Genomic DNA, 16,471 nt, shown 5'->3' with positions numbered 1-16,471 from the left:
GTGCGATAACTTTAGCTATATTAATAGTTTAACAATGTGAGAACCACTCACACAGTGATCACATTTTACACCAAGCAGCTGGACAAAGTGGCAAATTTTCCTGACCACATTGAACACGGACAAAATCTGCGTGGATAAATGTTTGCCCTCAGGTGAAACTGCTGATCGCACGGATTTTTACTGAAATGACTGGATTTCGAACCTTCACAGTAAATGTGACTGACAGCACCTCCAGGACAGTCCATCTAAAACACACTGAGGTACAGTTAGTAGCCTTCTTCAGAGAGGTATGAACTCTTTGATCACCCGTTATAGAGTTTAAACCTACAACATTTAAGAAAATTAAGCAACAGGGCGTTCATCATTTTAATATTTCCTGGCTCTTTTTTAACTGATGTTTATTCAGTCTCCAGTCGAGTCTCCTTAAGTTTCTTAACAGGAAAATGTAATAAATGCCTCTGGTGCAAAAGATCTCGAGTTAATTTTTTAAAGGTCTATTGGTGGTTGCTAAACATTTCAGTTATAGTGTTATAGTCAAAACCAATCGTATTGCTTTAGTTATTAACTCTTTAGTAAGCACCTTCTCAGCCAAATTGACTTTAGGCACAGACCTAAAATATTTAACCACTAAACCGCCACCAAACCCTACTTGGCCAAAGGGGTAGAGATCATTAGAGAGGTTCTATAGTAAAAGAGGAGTCAACCGTTCCCTTAAAGGTGAAGTGTGCTATTTTTCAAACTTAAAATACTTATGTCAAAGAATATTATGCAGAAACAGCTATAGGTAAACAATTAGAATTTTGGTTTCACCAAAACATGTCAAAAAAGCGTTGTGGCTCTGAAATGCTGTTTGCTTGAGAGGCCAGTCAGCCATTGGCATGTTCTGTTTAAATAACCAATGGCAGACAGAAGTTGTTAAGTGAAACCTGTTTGAAACAGTCATAAATATTGTATTTGGTGACTAGAGATCCACAAATTACACACTTCTGCTTTAGGGTATAAATTTTCACAGGCGTTCAACAAATAAAATTCTGCCTTTTCTTTTTATTTTTTTCAGTTTTACATCACCGGTCTTGCCATTTCATATTCAGATCTTGTTGTTTTTGAAAGCATTCATGATAAATAAAAATTCCTAATGACGATTTTTATGATCTCCTAGTAAAAACAGCAACCCTAGACTTAAATATCTTAATATAGTATGAAACTGAATGACAGTGGGTAAAATGTTTTTTTTTTAAACAGCATCTAATATTATTTAGATTTGTTTTATCTTATGGAAGACACCACTTACAAAACACAGTTAAAAAAAGATTGTCCTCATTTTTTTAGACAGGTTATCATTTAATAGAAAAAGTGTCAGGAACTTGTAGATGGTCATTTTGCCTTGTCCTTTTCCCAGTTTGTTTTTTCACTCCCTTTGTCCTCTTAGAAAGTGTCAGGTCTTTGGTAAAAAGGTTTGAATGCACTGAAATAAATAATATTAGATGGACATAACTGAACAGACAAATACAGACTGTAAATCACTTGATATGATACTTGTGCAACGACCTATTTCAAAACGGAAGTTGAAAGAATAGTTAACATTAGTCATACAGTAAAAATATGATGGAGAGGCATGAGAAGGGCACGTTTCCAGAACGGGAAGATTTCGGAGGAAATCTATGCTAAGGCTATCACGTTGCACTGACATACCAGCACAACGCCAGCCTTCATTTGTCTGACAGTCATAGAAAGGATTCAGAGAAATGATTTATTTTTACTCTGTCTATGCATATATGTGTACGTCTCACTAAAATACCCAACTAGTGGCCTTGTAACATAACCCAGTTGTCATGATTAGCCCACTTTGAATTAGCATCGCGCTAATCTACTTCAGTTCAGATTTGTAGTGTGAACAGGAGTTGCTGGTTGTTAATTATGGTGCTGTCAAGGGGTCGAGAGAGAGAAGGTGAGAACATTTGTGAGGTCACACCAGGCCTTGCAGGTAATTTATGTTGAGTAAACTTTTGACCTCCTGAGCTTTTAGCACAGACTTTATTTCTCAAGGGGTTTCTAACTTAGCATAATGGTTTGTGTGTTCCATCTGATCACATTTTGTGCTGCATTTCTTTTGTTAAACTGAATGTTAGTCAATATTTGCAGTTTAGTTAGGCCATTTTTCCCTTTTCTTTTCTGTGAAATTATCTTTTTATTATTATCATTATTATGTTTTCCAAACATAGCATCATGGAAACTGAGATCTGACAGTCAGATATTCTCAAGCCACAAACCCTCAGTTCGCCTTCGGATAAAGTCCATATGTCAAATATTCCTCCCTCTAGTGCTAATATTTGCAGTAATTTAATTTAACTGCCTCCTCGACCATGATGTTTAAAGGACATTTTTGGCCACAGAAGGACAAACTTTGAGAAAAGCAGAAATTCTTGCTGGATTCTCTCCATGGCAGAGATGTGAAATAGTAATTAAGCATTTATTGGGAACTTATAATTGCACATCTGTTTTTTATTTTATATTCCAAGAATGGAGTTATGTACTTTGAATTTGAATGCATTATTTTATTTTTGTATGAATTTCAATACATGTGGTAGCAAAAATAGAGATGTGAACTCAATACAGCTTTTGTCATTCCATCTTTGTAGTTATTCTTGAGGTAAAAAAAATAATAATAATAATTTTGTTTTATTATCCTACAACATTTAACTACTGTACATACATACTTCAAAATAGCTTCCAGCTGAACAGAGCTACACCTCCCAAGTCTCACAGAAGACAGCAAATAAACCCAGCAGACAAATTGTTTTTAAGTAAACTCCACTAACAGCTTTATAACCTGGACCTCGTAAAAGAGGGCCAGACTTTTGGTCAGTCTTCTGATTTCACTGGAATCCCCATTTGCTTGTCTGTGTGGGTCAGCTGGGGGCGAGTATGTGTGTGTCCCTAAGGTGATATACGACTGCTGTGTCACGTTCCACATCTGACAGCCATCCCAAGATGTACATCATCCATCCTTTTCCCTTTTCCATGTGATCCCTCAATAAAAGAGGGGGTGTGAATGTCAGAGCGGAGGGGAGGGGAGCCGAGAGGGAGGGGTAGGAGTAAGAGCTCACACACAATCGGCATGCGTGAGAGAGAGTAAAAGAGAAACAGAGAGAGGGGAGAGAGCAAGTGGATGAAGGAGAAGGAGAAATCTACAGGCAATTGTTGCTTTAAAAATTCATTTCTGTCCTAGAGAAGCCAGTTGGGATTGGATATTGCCACTTAAATGGCACCAGGCAGAAGGTAAGACCTCCATCGTTGTAAAGGTGACCAGGTCATCAGATATCATTTTCAATGGCTGTAATGTTATCACTGACATTTTTGTAAGTGTGTATACATATATATATAATTCTACATTTTCATATATATATAATGCATTAAGAGAGACTGCATATTAATAACATTAAGATCAGATGCATACGTATCTCCAAATGACTCATAACCAAAGTAAAATGGCTATGTTATATGTGATGAGCCTCACATAAGGTCAGCTGCTAAGGTAAGCCATCAGCTGCTTGTCTTGCACAGACAGTGACTGAATACTCGATTTAATGCTAAGCCAGAGGTCGTTAGCTGAGCACACCAGATGAGAAATCATAGATATTCTGAGGATTGTTTATGGAGCTTGAGGAAGAGGTGAACTAGAACCCTCCAGATGTTAGATATAAAAGCAGGCTTGTGAAGCAGCGTTCTGTGTGCAACTCATTCATAATCAATACTACGTAATAGTCCTTTGACGACTTTGCAAGCTCTTTATAAAGAAATTAAAGCCTGGGGTATTCTCAGAAGATGACATCAGCTGTCAGTTTGCACGTTACATCAAAGTGGGAAGGTTAACAGGACAACATAACAGTGTCTCTAATTAATTTAACTGGAAACACAGCCACGGATTTGCTGTGCACAGACGCTTTCATCCTTTAGCATTCCAATCAGACCGGCGCTTTTCTGAGAAGCTTAATGTAAAGCTAACATTAGTTTAGCATTGGCTCACATGGTTGCCTGTCTATTGGCAGCAAGCTACTTATAAAATCCACTGTGTTTGTCTTATCTTTATCATAGGGGATATATTTAGTGTGGGCTTCAGCTGTGGAGATGCGTGTTACTGGCGTCGGCGTGTGGTGGCAGTGCCCCTGGCATGCTGCTAAGGTTGCAGATGGGCATGGGAGGAGGGCTGCAGGGTGATCCTGGCAGGAATCTGCCCTTTGGTTTATTAAAAGCTGGTCAAACAATAGGGTGCTAAACATGCAGCAAACAGTGACGTAACCCCTTCGCTGGAGGAGAGAATTTGGACATGTCAGTGTGACTGAGAAGACTGAGAATTCTGCTTATTGGCAAATATTAGGCGACCACACGCCTCGCTCCACAACTGTGGACTCAGCTGCTGTCAGACCCAGCATGCCCTTTTGAAGTTTTCATATCACTGTTTTAATCATTACTCAAGCTGTGAAATTAATTCTGAGATATTCATAGGGAACATTAAGTGATTCACATCATTTTTCTTTTATAACCAACAAATATATACAACAGTTAAGTAGTGAAGGTTTTTTGTGACTCTTACTACATATTACAGCCTTAAGCCAGTTGGTGGCCACAATGCAACAATTAAGTCCACATTATTCATTAAAAAGAAGGCAGAAATACCCGGATGACCTACTACTTCCACCAAGATTCTGAAGTGTGCATCTGATGGACCATTTACTATCCCACGAGGCCATGGTAGAGAAGTTGTGAATGGCAGTGTGAATTCCAATTAAAGAGATACTCCACCTCAAAATGAACATTTTGTCATTGATCACTTACCTCCCTGTCATTCCAAACCCATAAAAAGCTTTGTTCGTCTTCGGGAACACAATTTAAAATATTTTGGATGAAAACCGGGGGGCTTGAGACTGTCCCATAGACTGCCAAGTAAGTTACACTGTCAAGGTCCAGAAAAGTGTGAAAGACGTCGTCAGAATAGTCCATCTGCCATCAGTGGTTTAACCATAATGTTATGAATTGACGAGAATACTTTTTGTAAGCGATTCAAAGCAAAATACACATAGAAACAGTGCATCCCTGTGGTGCGGCTGATACAGAAGAGCATACGCAGCATACGGTGATATGGAGAGACACAGAGGAGACTGTTGACAAAGGAATTGTTGAATGAAGTTTTTTTAATTATTATTATTATTTGTTTTGTTTATTTATTGTATTCTTGTCTCTTTATATGTTACGGTTGCACCACTGATGGTAGCTGGACTATTCTGACGATGTCTTTCATACTTTTCTGGACCTTGACAGTGTAACATACTTGGCAGTTAATGGGACAGTCTCAAGCCTCCCGGTTTTCATCCAAAATATCTTAAATTGTGTTCTGAAAATGAACAAAGCTTTTACGGGTTTGGAACGACGTTGGTGTAAGTAATTAATGACAAAATTTTCATTTTGGGGTGGAGTATCCTTTTAAGCCTTGCAACTAACTCTATAAGTCACATGACAATGACAACATGGCAGATGTTCATACTACACCAGGGGAGTCGCAACTGGGATGAGAAAGGGTGACAGAGTGCATAGGGCACAGAGGTTGTGAGATGGGCCCACAACAATGTCCTTTAAGGGGCTTCCACTGAGATTGCCACCCTAATCCCAGCCTCCCCATATAGCAAACTCTGTGCAACGGGCCCAGAAATACTGGTGACACCACAGGCTACACACTTTCAAACTATATAGAATGTGCTTTTTTTAACAGTTGCAAAGTATGTTTTAATACAAATGTAGTACCTACTCAGTATGCAAACTGAGCTAGTGTCTTCATAAGACAGTGACAGTACTCCAATGATTCGTTCAAAAAAATGATTTATTCAGGAAGCAGAATACTGTGTATTGCTCTACATTGCACAAGAGATTTCACAACAGAATATGCAGAATTCTACATTGACTCAATTGGAATGTGACTCATATTTGTTGACTGCACAAAAAAAAAACATCTAATATCGTGCCTAAAATTAAAGTTATACAATATAATTATTCCTTTTATACAACATTATTGCTCAATTGTTATGATCCAGATTAAATGTTCTTCCAATGAAATCATTTTCTCAGCATAGTTTGGTTTGAAGGCACTAGGTGACTTTGACATGGATTACCTCAAAATTGAGTTCTAACTTTAAACAAGCCAATTTCTCCTCAGCAATGTTGAGGAAACTATAACTAATAATGTGGATTCAGTTGTCTCAGTCCACATAATCCAACCCCTTAGGTGGTTTTGAGTAGAAAATCCTCCTTAAAATGACAGTCTGTGCTATATCTAAAGCAGAAAGAGCAACAAGGGTTGGAACAGGAGACAGAGACTGAGATATTAAGAGCCTACTCATGATCCCGAGTTCTTTCAGTGTCTGCAATGATAAACCATCATGTGAAGATGCCATGACATGAAAAGCTTATGATTTTCCCACGTTTTAACCTATCTAAATCAAACAGAGACTATGGTTTTTAACAATGTCACAACACAAAGAGCTGGGTGAGGTGAGAAGCGGCACTGAATAGTGTGCAACGACTCCTGCCTCACGGCCCTAACCTGTAGCTGCTTTTGAATGTCAGGAATTTCACAGTCCTAATGGCCCCTCTCCAGCCTTCCCGCGGCCTGAGAGGACCAGCCACCATTAAAAGATCCATACTCTATTTTCACAACCACCAGCGCCGCGCCTTAGGACAGTTCATTCCAGGGATCCGCTCCCTAAGTGGCGTTATAGCTGCTGACAGGACTCCTGGTTAAGACGGGGTCCCTAGGCAAGCAGTCTGGGCCTGGGAGTTCAGTGAAGTGAGGTTCTGGCATGTCTCTCACGGTCCTGGCTCCTGCCTTCCTCTTAAATTTGTTTATTGTTTTTTTTTTTTTTTTTCCTGTGGGATCAAATTTGGCAGTTCGTGAATATGAAAAATACCCTGTTTTGCATCTTGCAACTTGGAAATATTGTAGGGAGAGTTCACTTTTACTCAGCCTCATGTCACTCCAATGACTTTTTGTTTCTTCTGTGGGACACAAAATAAGATATTTTCAAGAATGTTTCAACTGTTTTTATAAAACCAGTAAAAATTTAAAACAACAGACTTCACTGCATGAAAAAAAAAGTTTTCCACAGAATAACAAAGTAATAATAATATAATAATATATATAATAAGTCACAATAAGTTTGAAACGAAACCAGTGTGAGTAAATGGAAAGACTATATGTATACCAAGAGGGTTTACTTAGAAACTGTAACATGAAATATGCCAGAATAAGTCCTGCTAGTGCCTCCTAAATAAAAGAGCCAATGGTCAATTGGTAATGCCATTTTGTCACCGGAAACACTGTTAAGCGTTAATTACAATTATACTGCAGAGCCAAAAATATTCCAGTTAAACACTTTGGTTTAGACATCTCAAAAAATGTCCAACAAGAAAACCAATTTCTTGTCTCTGTCTCCAATTGTACTCTGAGAGCTAATTAAGAAAACATTCGAGTACAGCTTGTATCAGATAGTTGTTATGGACAGATTCCAACATGTCAAAGTTAATTTCCCTGGTCTATAAACCATAAATTTACATTTGCAAAGCCAATAGGGAAATACAAAGCCAGAGAGGGAAACAATTCATCTGGTCAGAGGTGGACAGATGTATGTGATGGACGTTGTCTCAGATGTTGGGGATTGCAAGTCCTTCTGCTGTTTGTAGACACATTGGGCTTTATAAATCTATAGGCTGAAGCAGGTGTGGACACATGGTGGTCAACTTTTTCCTTACACTGAAATCTGGCAAGCAACACACCCACAACTGTCCTAACAGCACTAGAAGCTTTTAACTGATGAAGCTGTCATGGATGGTTGTGCCATGAGGTCACCATCTCATTGTTTATAACCTGAATTGGATTTGTAGTTATCTTTTGAGCTGGGGTGTCTACACTACATTGTTAATTCCCATTACGTTGCCTACAGATCAGTGCGGCAGTTGCCCTCAAACAGGTTTGGATGTCAACAGTCTTGTCTTGGCACAATGATAAAGATGAAGATGGCGATTGCAATGCCCATTAAATAAATGACTAAGCAAGAGTATCCTGTATTCAAAGAATCCGAGTTAAGAACAGACTGTGATCTGTGCTTTTGTAAACCCAGCAACACAAGCTCTCCAGTGCAGTTATACATTTCAGGGACTATTTATTTAAACAGGCAAATTTATACCTAAAAATCCTATTGTGAGGAATGATAAAATTAAATGAGTCACTCCGGTAAGAAAGAAACAAGGAGCAAGCTTTAAATTAGCCTGATGTGTTTGCGATTTCAGAGCAATTGCGGGTTTCGAAATAAAATTGGAAAGAGGTTTAGACATAATGCAAGGCATTGTTTTAGTGAATGATAATTTCCTCTCTGTCTGATCCAGGTTTGCGGCGTCGGTAACTCTCAGGGCTCTGTTACTCTTTCTCCCCCTCATTACGCTAAACCTTTTAGCAGTTGTGGCTCAGTGAATTTAACTGCCATGCACGAATCATTGTCATGAGGACTGTAAAGCACTGAGCTCATGAAATATATATATACACACACACACACACACACAAATAAGTTGGCAGTTGTATTACTGTTGCATAGAGACAAATTTCTTTTTATGAAAAATTCATTTCTGGGGAAATTCACTGCTGGCTGTTTATTAATATATTAGGTTTCTTCAGTGTGTAATAAAAACACCCTGTTTTTTCAGTGCTGGGATTGTTAGAATAACACTACAGCGGTCTGCCAGAACTCCTCATACATCACAGCCCACTTATTCCTGGCTGGAGACATGGCAACAATCACCTTAACCAGCTGGCAAAGGCACAACAGACGTCTGTCTCGGGTCATCTGTCACTGCCGGGTTCTCACGCAGACAAACTCCCCCTCTCCCTCACTTTGCACCTTGCCTTAGCTGCCCGGTCCTGCAAACTAACAACTTAAACAGCTTGGCTAACCGGACGAAACATGCAAAACATTACCTGATATTGCACTTTCGGGTGGGTGTCTTTTCTGCAACTTTCATCCTGAACTAACTGTGGCTCCTTTCTTTACCCACAGATACATCCAGACCACTCAAGGGGATGGCTGAGTTTACAGAAAACGCTCACTACATGTTTCGGTTCATATATGTGGCATCAAGAACACAGTGGAGAATTCTTTGTTGTCTTCTGTAGAAGACGGTCAAGCTTTCTTTTGTTTTACCTGTGGAGATTGTGGACAATATGAGGAACTCAGCTGCTCTGAGCCAGCCTGGGATTCTATTTCTTCTGGTCACATGTCCTCTGCTGACAATCCTGCATGGTGTAACCTGCAGAGCAGAGAGTGGACACTTGGGGGAAAATGATCCTGACAGGTGTATGAGGCATCATTTTGTTGAGACCATTACACATCCTATTTACAAGTGCAATTCAAAGGTAAGAAGACAAAACGTTGATGAAACAGTGATACATACATACAGTGTTGTTATTATTAACTAAGAATGGTAATTGAAATAAATTTGAAATAAAATCTAAATATTAGATGAAAAATGTAATTAGATGAAAGTTTAACTGATATTGAAGTTCTAAAATACAGAAATTTCCCATACCTCAAGAATGGCAACTTGATATTATTATTTTTTTTTCGCATGTTGGTGTGGAGTTCTCGTGGTCTTATAAAAAAGAAAAAAAAAAGTTTATTAGCATCCATTGAAATGCACACAAAATCGAGCTCCCATGATCCTTACTAAATTACAAAAACAGTCTAGGAGGTCAGATCGTCTTGTGAGACAATACAATCTCTACACCCACAACTTTCCTGCTAACAAGCTGCTTAAAGACAAATTCAATTCAATTCAATTCAATTCAGGTGTGTTTGTATAGCGCGTTTTACGATACAAATCATTACAAAGCAACTTTACCGAAAATTAAGTTTCTACAATATTTAGTAGTAGCTTAAAAGTGGTGACTGTCAGTTTGTGCATGTATGACAGGATTTTCCAGAGAAATTAATACAAAACGTATTCAGCCAGACGATGAATATTATAACAGCAATTATTATATGATGCAATCACACTTGTAGCAATATTTGTTAGTTCTGTATGTTATTTCAGGGTTAGCATCATCTGAGGTCTTCTGAGGGGTTGGCATCATCTCTTCTCAGGTGTTCTGGATCCAGACTGATGCTTGTGTATATCCTAGTTACAGTACCACGGGATGTAAATCAAATAGAGACATAATTAGCGTAGCTGCTGTTCCAACAAAGTAAAATTAATTAGTTTAACCCAAGCTAAAGAATAATAATGCGCGTTTGATCAGATACAACTGCAGTCACAAATTATGAGATGCATTATTCGAATGCTTGGCGAAAGAGATGTGTTTTTAATCTAGATTTAAACAGAGAGAGTGTGTCTGAACCCCGAACATTATCAGGAAGGTTATTCCAGAGTTTGGGAGCCAAATGCGAAAAAGCTCTACCTCCTTTAGTGGACTTTGCTATCCTAGGTACTACCAAAAGTCCAGCGTTTTGTGACCTTAGGGAGCGTGATCGATTGTACCGTGGTAGAAGGCTAGTTAGGTATGCAGGAGCTAAAACATTTAGGGCTTTATACAGTAGGTAAATAATGATAATTTGTAACTGATATGGAACTTAATAGGTAGCCAGTGCAGAGACTGTAAAATTGGGGTAATATGATCATATTTTCTTGATCTGGTAAAGACTCTAGCTGCTGCATTTTGGACTACCTGTAGCTTGTTTATTTGAAGAAGCAGGACAACCACCTAGAAGTGCATTACAATAGACCAGTCTAGAGGTCACGAATGCATGAACTAGCTTTTCTGCATCAGAAACGGACAACATGTTTCATAGCTGATGTTTCGTAATGCTGTTTTTGTAACATGGGAAATATGGTTTTCAAAATGTCAAGTTGCTGTCTAATATAACACCCAGATTTCTGACTGTAGAGGAAGTAACAGCACATCAGTCTAGTTGCAAATTGTAATCTACAAGATTCTGTGTACTGTTTTTTGGTCCAATAATGAATATCTCTCTCTTATCCAAATTTAATAGGAGAAAATTATTGGTCATCCAAGTCTCTTGATGTTTTAAAGGTTTTAAATATAAATACTGACCATGGGGATGTTGTTCATAATTAGTCATTAGAACCCAAGGCTGAGAAGAAACCTTGTTTTCGTTTATTGAATCAGATAGCATGGCTGGCTTGTCTAATGACCTCTACCTTTAGTTACTTTGACACCTTGGCAGGAACACTGCAAACAGCCTGCCTGTGCGGCCTAAAGCTTTGCCAGAAATAAGCACTCATGGGATGCATAAAATGTCTGGGAGATGGCACAATTCCAGGTCTCCACACAGTGCTTTTGGTTAGCGAAAGAATAGAGTGCCTCAGATACATCCCCTCAAAATAGAAGCATTGATAATAAACCCTCTGGGATGAGTTCCAGATGCTCTGATTCACCTGTACCCCTCGGAAGGGCAACCGCTGATGATCTGTGCATCATGAATTAAGATTCGCAGGCTCTTGTTCTTACAAACCAGCTGGGCGGTGTCAACAAATATCCAACTTCCAATAAACTGAAGATGAGATAGTCAGTCCCCTGTACTGGAGCTGAAAATCTTAATTCTGCAATCATTACACACAAGGTATTTCCTTATGAGACAAACAGCCTTTATAATCCAAAAGCAGTGAGATAAAAAAAAAGGTGTTCAGTTAAATAAGGCAGCTCAGTCTTTCTAAAATAATTATGACTGATTTTGCGTACATTACTATTTGTATTTTTTACTGTTGATTCCAGAAACATGATTAGTGAATAGGGTTGGGTTAATATACTGATATTCTAATCAATCGTAATTTTCATTTAAAAGATCTCTATATTTTTAAAATCCCTAGAACTAACCCTTATGTTGCTAAACAGTTTTCAATGTTGCACTTTGCTCAATCAGTCAATAATTTTGGAAATGAATGGATCATTCTTATCAGTTTACCATGATCTTTGAATCTCATTCAGCAAAATGTGCTAATCTTTATTAAGGTCATTTTGTTAATTGATAAAAGGTTATATTTCATGATAAAATCTTACATTTCAAACAGGCAACTTCACAGAGCAAGCAGTCACAACAACATATATTCAATATTTTGATTCTGAATTAGGACAATTATTATAATGCAGCCAAAGTTGCATTGCAAGACAAATGACCTCCAGAGTCCTGAGTCTTTCATTCATTTGTTGTTTGACAAATGCCATGGACAGATGTTCAAAAAGGACCAACCACTAGCATTTTTTATGTGTGATGCATTCCGAATTTAAACAAGATACAACAAATGCATGGTACCACAAAGTAGTTGCACAAAAATAATATATTTTTATTAAATTGTCCTTGTGGACTGCAGGCGATATTATACATCTGATGAAAATGATTCAAAAATGTCACTTTTAGTAAATCACAAACATTCAGTGCAACCAGTGTAATCAGGTTAAAGAACAAATGACTAATGAGCCGGTTCTTTTCAGTGAATTAAAAACATTCAGTGCAACCAGTAAAGCACCAAGCAACTTCATGACTCTTGTGAGATGGTTCTTATACAACAGTTCAGTAACCAAGAAGTGCATATTTCCAAACAAAACCACAAAGGAATATCGTCAAGTTCCAGACAGCACACAGTGGTGAGGTGCCTGAATGATGAATGAACTGTACCAAGAAGTTTCCCTGTGTAATTCACAGAGATAATTTCTTGGATATCCAAGCAAAATGGACATTATAGACAATCTGAAATATGTTTCCACTCTGGAAATAAATCGGAAAACAATTTATATTACGCAATGTACAACCGCTTAACATTTCCTGTCTAAAAACAGTTTCTGATTGACAGGCAAGTACGCAGACACACTGTCTAAAAGCAGCACAATGGATTAAGCTCAACCCAGTCACCTTTAAAGAAGCCTATTACACATTGCATTAGTTATGAGGATAGCTGTTGCTTCCATGCAAAAAAAAAAAAAAAAAAGCAGTGCTACACAATAGGATCCACCTGCGCAGTCACTCTGAGATAAATATAGAGGGGAAGAAGAGCTTACATCTGCTGCCCAGCTTTTGTCACCTTGCCATGTTTCCTTGGATCTTCATCTTCCACTGGCCGCACACCTCCACTGCACCTCCCTCTGAAATCCCCCACATCTCTCCACCAATTGTTTTACGAACATGGCCGTATGCCTGCAGTTTCAGGTGACATTAAATAATGACATCAGCTAAAAGCAGCAAGCAAATGCCACTTCATTCATGGACTTCGGACCATGAGTGATGCATATCGGGTACTTTTTGGCTTCAGTCAGGCTAGTGTTCCTTATAATGGGGGTGACACTTCGCTAACACTATGCAGCTGAAAGACAACATGACATAGGAGTCCATTTACGGAGGGTTCAGGAATGTGGCGGCATGTGGTCTGGCCAGCACCTAATATTCCAAACCAGTAGACCATTGAACTGGGTCACGTTTGTGTCTATCATTACAGATGAGCATCACTCATTAACCTTTAATTATGAGAGAACTTATATAGGACAGAGCTTTTCAAATGGGGATTTTTTTTTTTTTGATGAGCTAATCTTTCTTTATCAGCCAGTGGACCTCAGCGATGTAGCCAGGTGGATCACTGACCCCCATATATCGGTCCCACAAAATGCAAAGCCTTTCATCCGTCACACAACAATCCTCACAAAGCAGACAAAGCAAATTTGTGAGACAGAGGTATTTGAGGGAGTCAAGTAGCTTGAGCATCCAGGTCTGGGAGAGATCAAGCACTCTCCCATCAGCATGCAGGTGCAAGGTCAAAGTGAAAGAGTACACAAGCTTTCTTTGTTCAACACTCCAAACTTTCTCAGGAAGCTTATCTTAGTCCTGACACAGGGTTCAAATTAGGGATGGCACAGAACTCTTGTCTTGTTTTATTATAGCTAAACATGTCTGTGCACCAGTTCCACTGGGGAAACTACTAAATCAAATTTTAGATTTACGTTCCACAGTTTTTATGTAAAAGAGGGTCAACTTTGGACTACCAAAATGCTCAAAAATAGATTAATTTCTATTACCTCAGATAGCTAGATATTTTACTTAAACATGGAACTGATGAACTGTTTTTGCTCTACAGATGGTTCTCCTGGCTCGATGTGAGGGTCACTGCAGCCACACGTCCCGCTCAGACCCACTGATCTCTTTCAGCTCCGTCTTGAAGCAGCCTTTCAAGAGCACGTGTTTCTGCTGCCGTCCTCATACCTCCAAACTGAAGGCGGTACGTCTGCGATGCTCAGGCGGGACACGGATAACTGCTACTTACCGTTACATCCTTGCGTGCAGCTGTGAGGAGTGCAGCTGAATAAATTTGTCATGGATAAAAGACCCTCTGGCTGAAACACACACACAAGAAAAGTTGAAGGTATTGCTGATGATTCAGAGCAAGCATTTTACAATTCATTAGCACTGCTGCAAAGTTGCCAACAACCCATCAAGACATCAAGAAGAATCGCATCTCATGTAAAGCAGCACATGCACTGGGATTTCCAGATGTTGTCGCACCTGCGCGTGCGCTCAGCCTGTCAATTTACTTTTATTGCATTCCATTGTTTTGATCACTGCATGTGTAAAATAGCTAGCGGATGCCGACAACATAATCGTAAATCCTGAGGGAAATGTGATGAAGCTGAGGGGGAGTCACTTTGGCGGACAATGTTTTACAAAATCTGAGAGACTTGATACACGGACAGAAATGCTTGCATAGACAATGCAGTAAATAAGTTGGAGTTATGTCTAGGAAAGAAATGGATAGTTCACCCCCTAAAATATCTCGGAATCACATGACAAAATATTGGGGTGAACTGTCCCTTTATGATCTCTGGAATTGCTCACATGTTCCAGCATACATTTTGCTTCATTATACCAGCTTAATATTTAAACAAAGAAAAATACACTTGTAATGATCATATTGCCAATTTTAGACTTTGTAAAGCTATTTTTTTTTTTTTTTTTTTTTACTGTGGAGTTCACTGCAGTCTACCATGCCAGACTGTATGTGGAAAATGTATGTGTGTGTTTATTTCATCATCAAAGTCTCACAATGACTCTTGACATAATATCAGCAAGTTGTCAAGCTAATCATGTACAGTTATGATAACTATGATGTTTGCCTTGTGGAATTGTACAGTAATTGATGAGTACTATATATATATATATATATATATATATATATATATATATAGAAAGAAAGAAAGAAAGAAAGAAAGAAAGAAAGAAAGAAAGAAAGAAAGAAAGAAAGAAAGAAAGAAAATGTATTGTTCCTCAAATTTTTTGTGTCTGTGGAAATAAATTCACCCCAAATTGCTAAAACTGTACCGATGTGAAATTATGACAGTTTGCTTGCTGGAAAGGTTTGTACTCCACTACAATCCTGACAGCTCTTTGGGCTCTGCACATTAATCTAATAAACAGTGCCTTTTTGTTTTTAAAGACTGACTGGCTGCCTTATGCTAGCTGTCTTATTACACATACTTTAACTCCTCGATAATATGTGACTTTCAGCGGGGCTATAATTAACTTAATGGCTAATTTGACAGCATGACAGACAATGCACATAATAGCTGTCAGTTGAGTTCCCTGTCATTTTTATGGCAGCCCCAAGACATCTCCACACACGATCGGCTGCGTTGTTCAGCGTTGATCACGTTGTTCTCTGACCTTCTTTTAATTCTAACAGAACGTTCCAGGTGTTGTACACATGTGTGTCTTTATCCCGTCTCAAACAAGTGATAATTCAACCAAAACTGACAAGTGTTTCAAACAGAATGAGGTTAAGTTTTTCACATGATTACGGTTAATTGATGCCAGTTGCAATTTTTTCCCAAAAGTGTGGCTTTTCCTTTTTTTGTGATGTGCACTTGAGTAAAGATGATGTTTAACTATCTAAAAAACAAAAAGGCAAGTTATTTTCTCCCAGAAATGTAACAGATATGCTTTGATTCTGCAATAAAAGATAAAGCCATTGTGATAACTGAATCTACACACAACTGCAATATCTTTTTGATCTCTCATAAGATACCAATATGAGGCAGTGTAATATTCTGTCCTCTCACTTTATTAGACTGAAGTTATTATCATCTGCATCAGTTCTGAAATTGAAATAGTTATTCCCTCGTGTTTGTATTACTCACTCTATTCTTTGAGACAATCCTGCTTTACTGGGGTTGCGCACATCGCTACTTCACAATAAAATTTGTTGTCAGAAAAAAAGAAAGCAAAACAAGTGTAGATCAAATACTGTAGAAGTACATTTAATAAATGATATGACCAAAAGTTTGAAGAGGCATATGCTAAAGAGGGCAGCAGATTTTCCAAAGAAGAAAATTGACATTATTTTGCCCGATCCAATATTCCTTCTATCCTGACAAGGT

At 38.4% G+C, this 16,471-nt stretch overlaps 1 protein-coding gene across 1 annotated transcript; it reads left to right on the top strand.

The window, feature by feature from the left end:
* The first annotated feature begins 3,132 nt into the window (after positions 1-3,132).
* LOC128019953 (norrin-like) lies at positions 3,133-15,256 on the top strand. Its single transcript, XM_052606380.1, has 3 exons — positions 3,133-3,279; positions 9,099-9,454; positions 14,179-15,256. Exons 2-3 carry the CDS (start codon positions 9,263-9,265, stop codon positions 14,401-14,403), a joined length of 417 nt encoding a protein of 138 aa, XP_052462340.1. The 5' UTR covers positions 3,133-3,279; positions 9,099-9,262; the 3' UTR covers positions 14,404-15,256.
* Positions 15,257-16,471: the final 1,215 nt, after the last annotated feature.

The sequence above is a fragment of the Carassius gibelio genome, chromosome A9 (assembly GCF_023724105.1).
Source record: "Carassius gibelio isolate Cgi1373 ecotype wild population from Czech Republic chromosome A9, carGib1.2-hapl.c, whole genome shotgun sequence".
Lineage (NCBI taxonomy): Eukaryota > Metazoa > Chordata > Actinopteri > Cypriniformes > Cyprinidae > Carassius > Carassius gibelio.
This window is presented reverse-complemented; position numbering and strand designations above follow the sequence as displayed.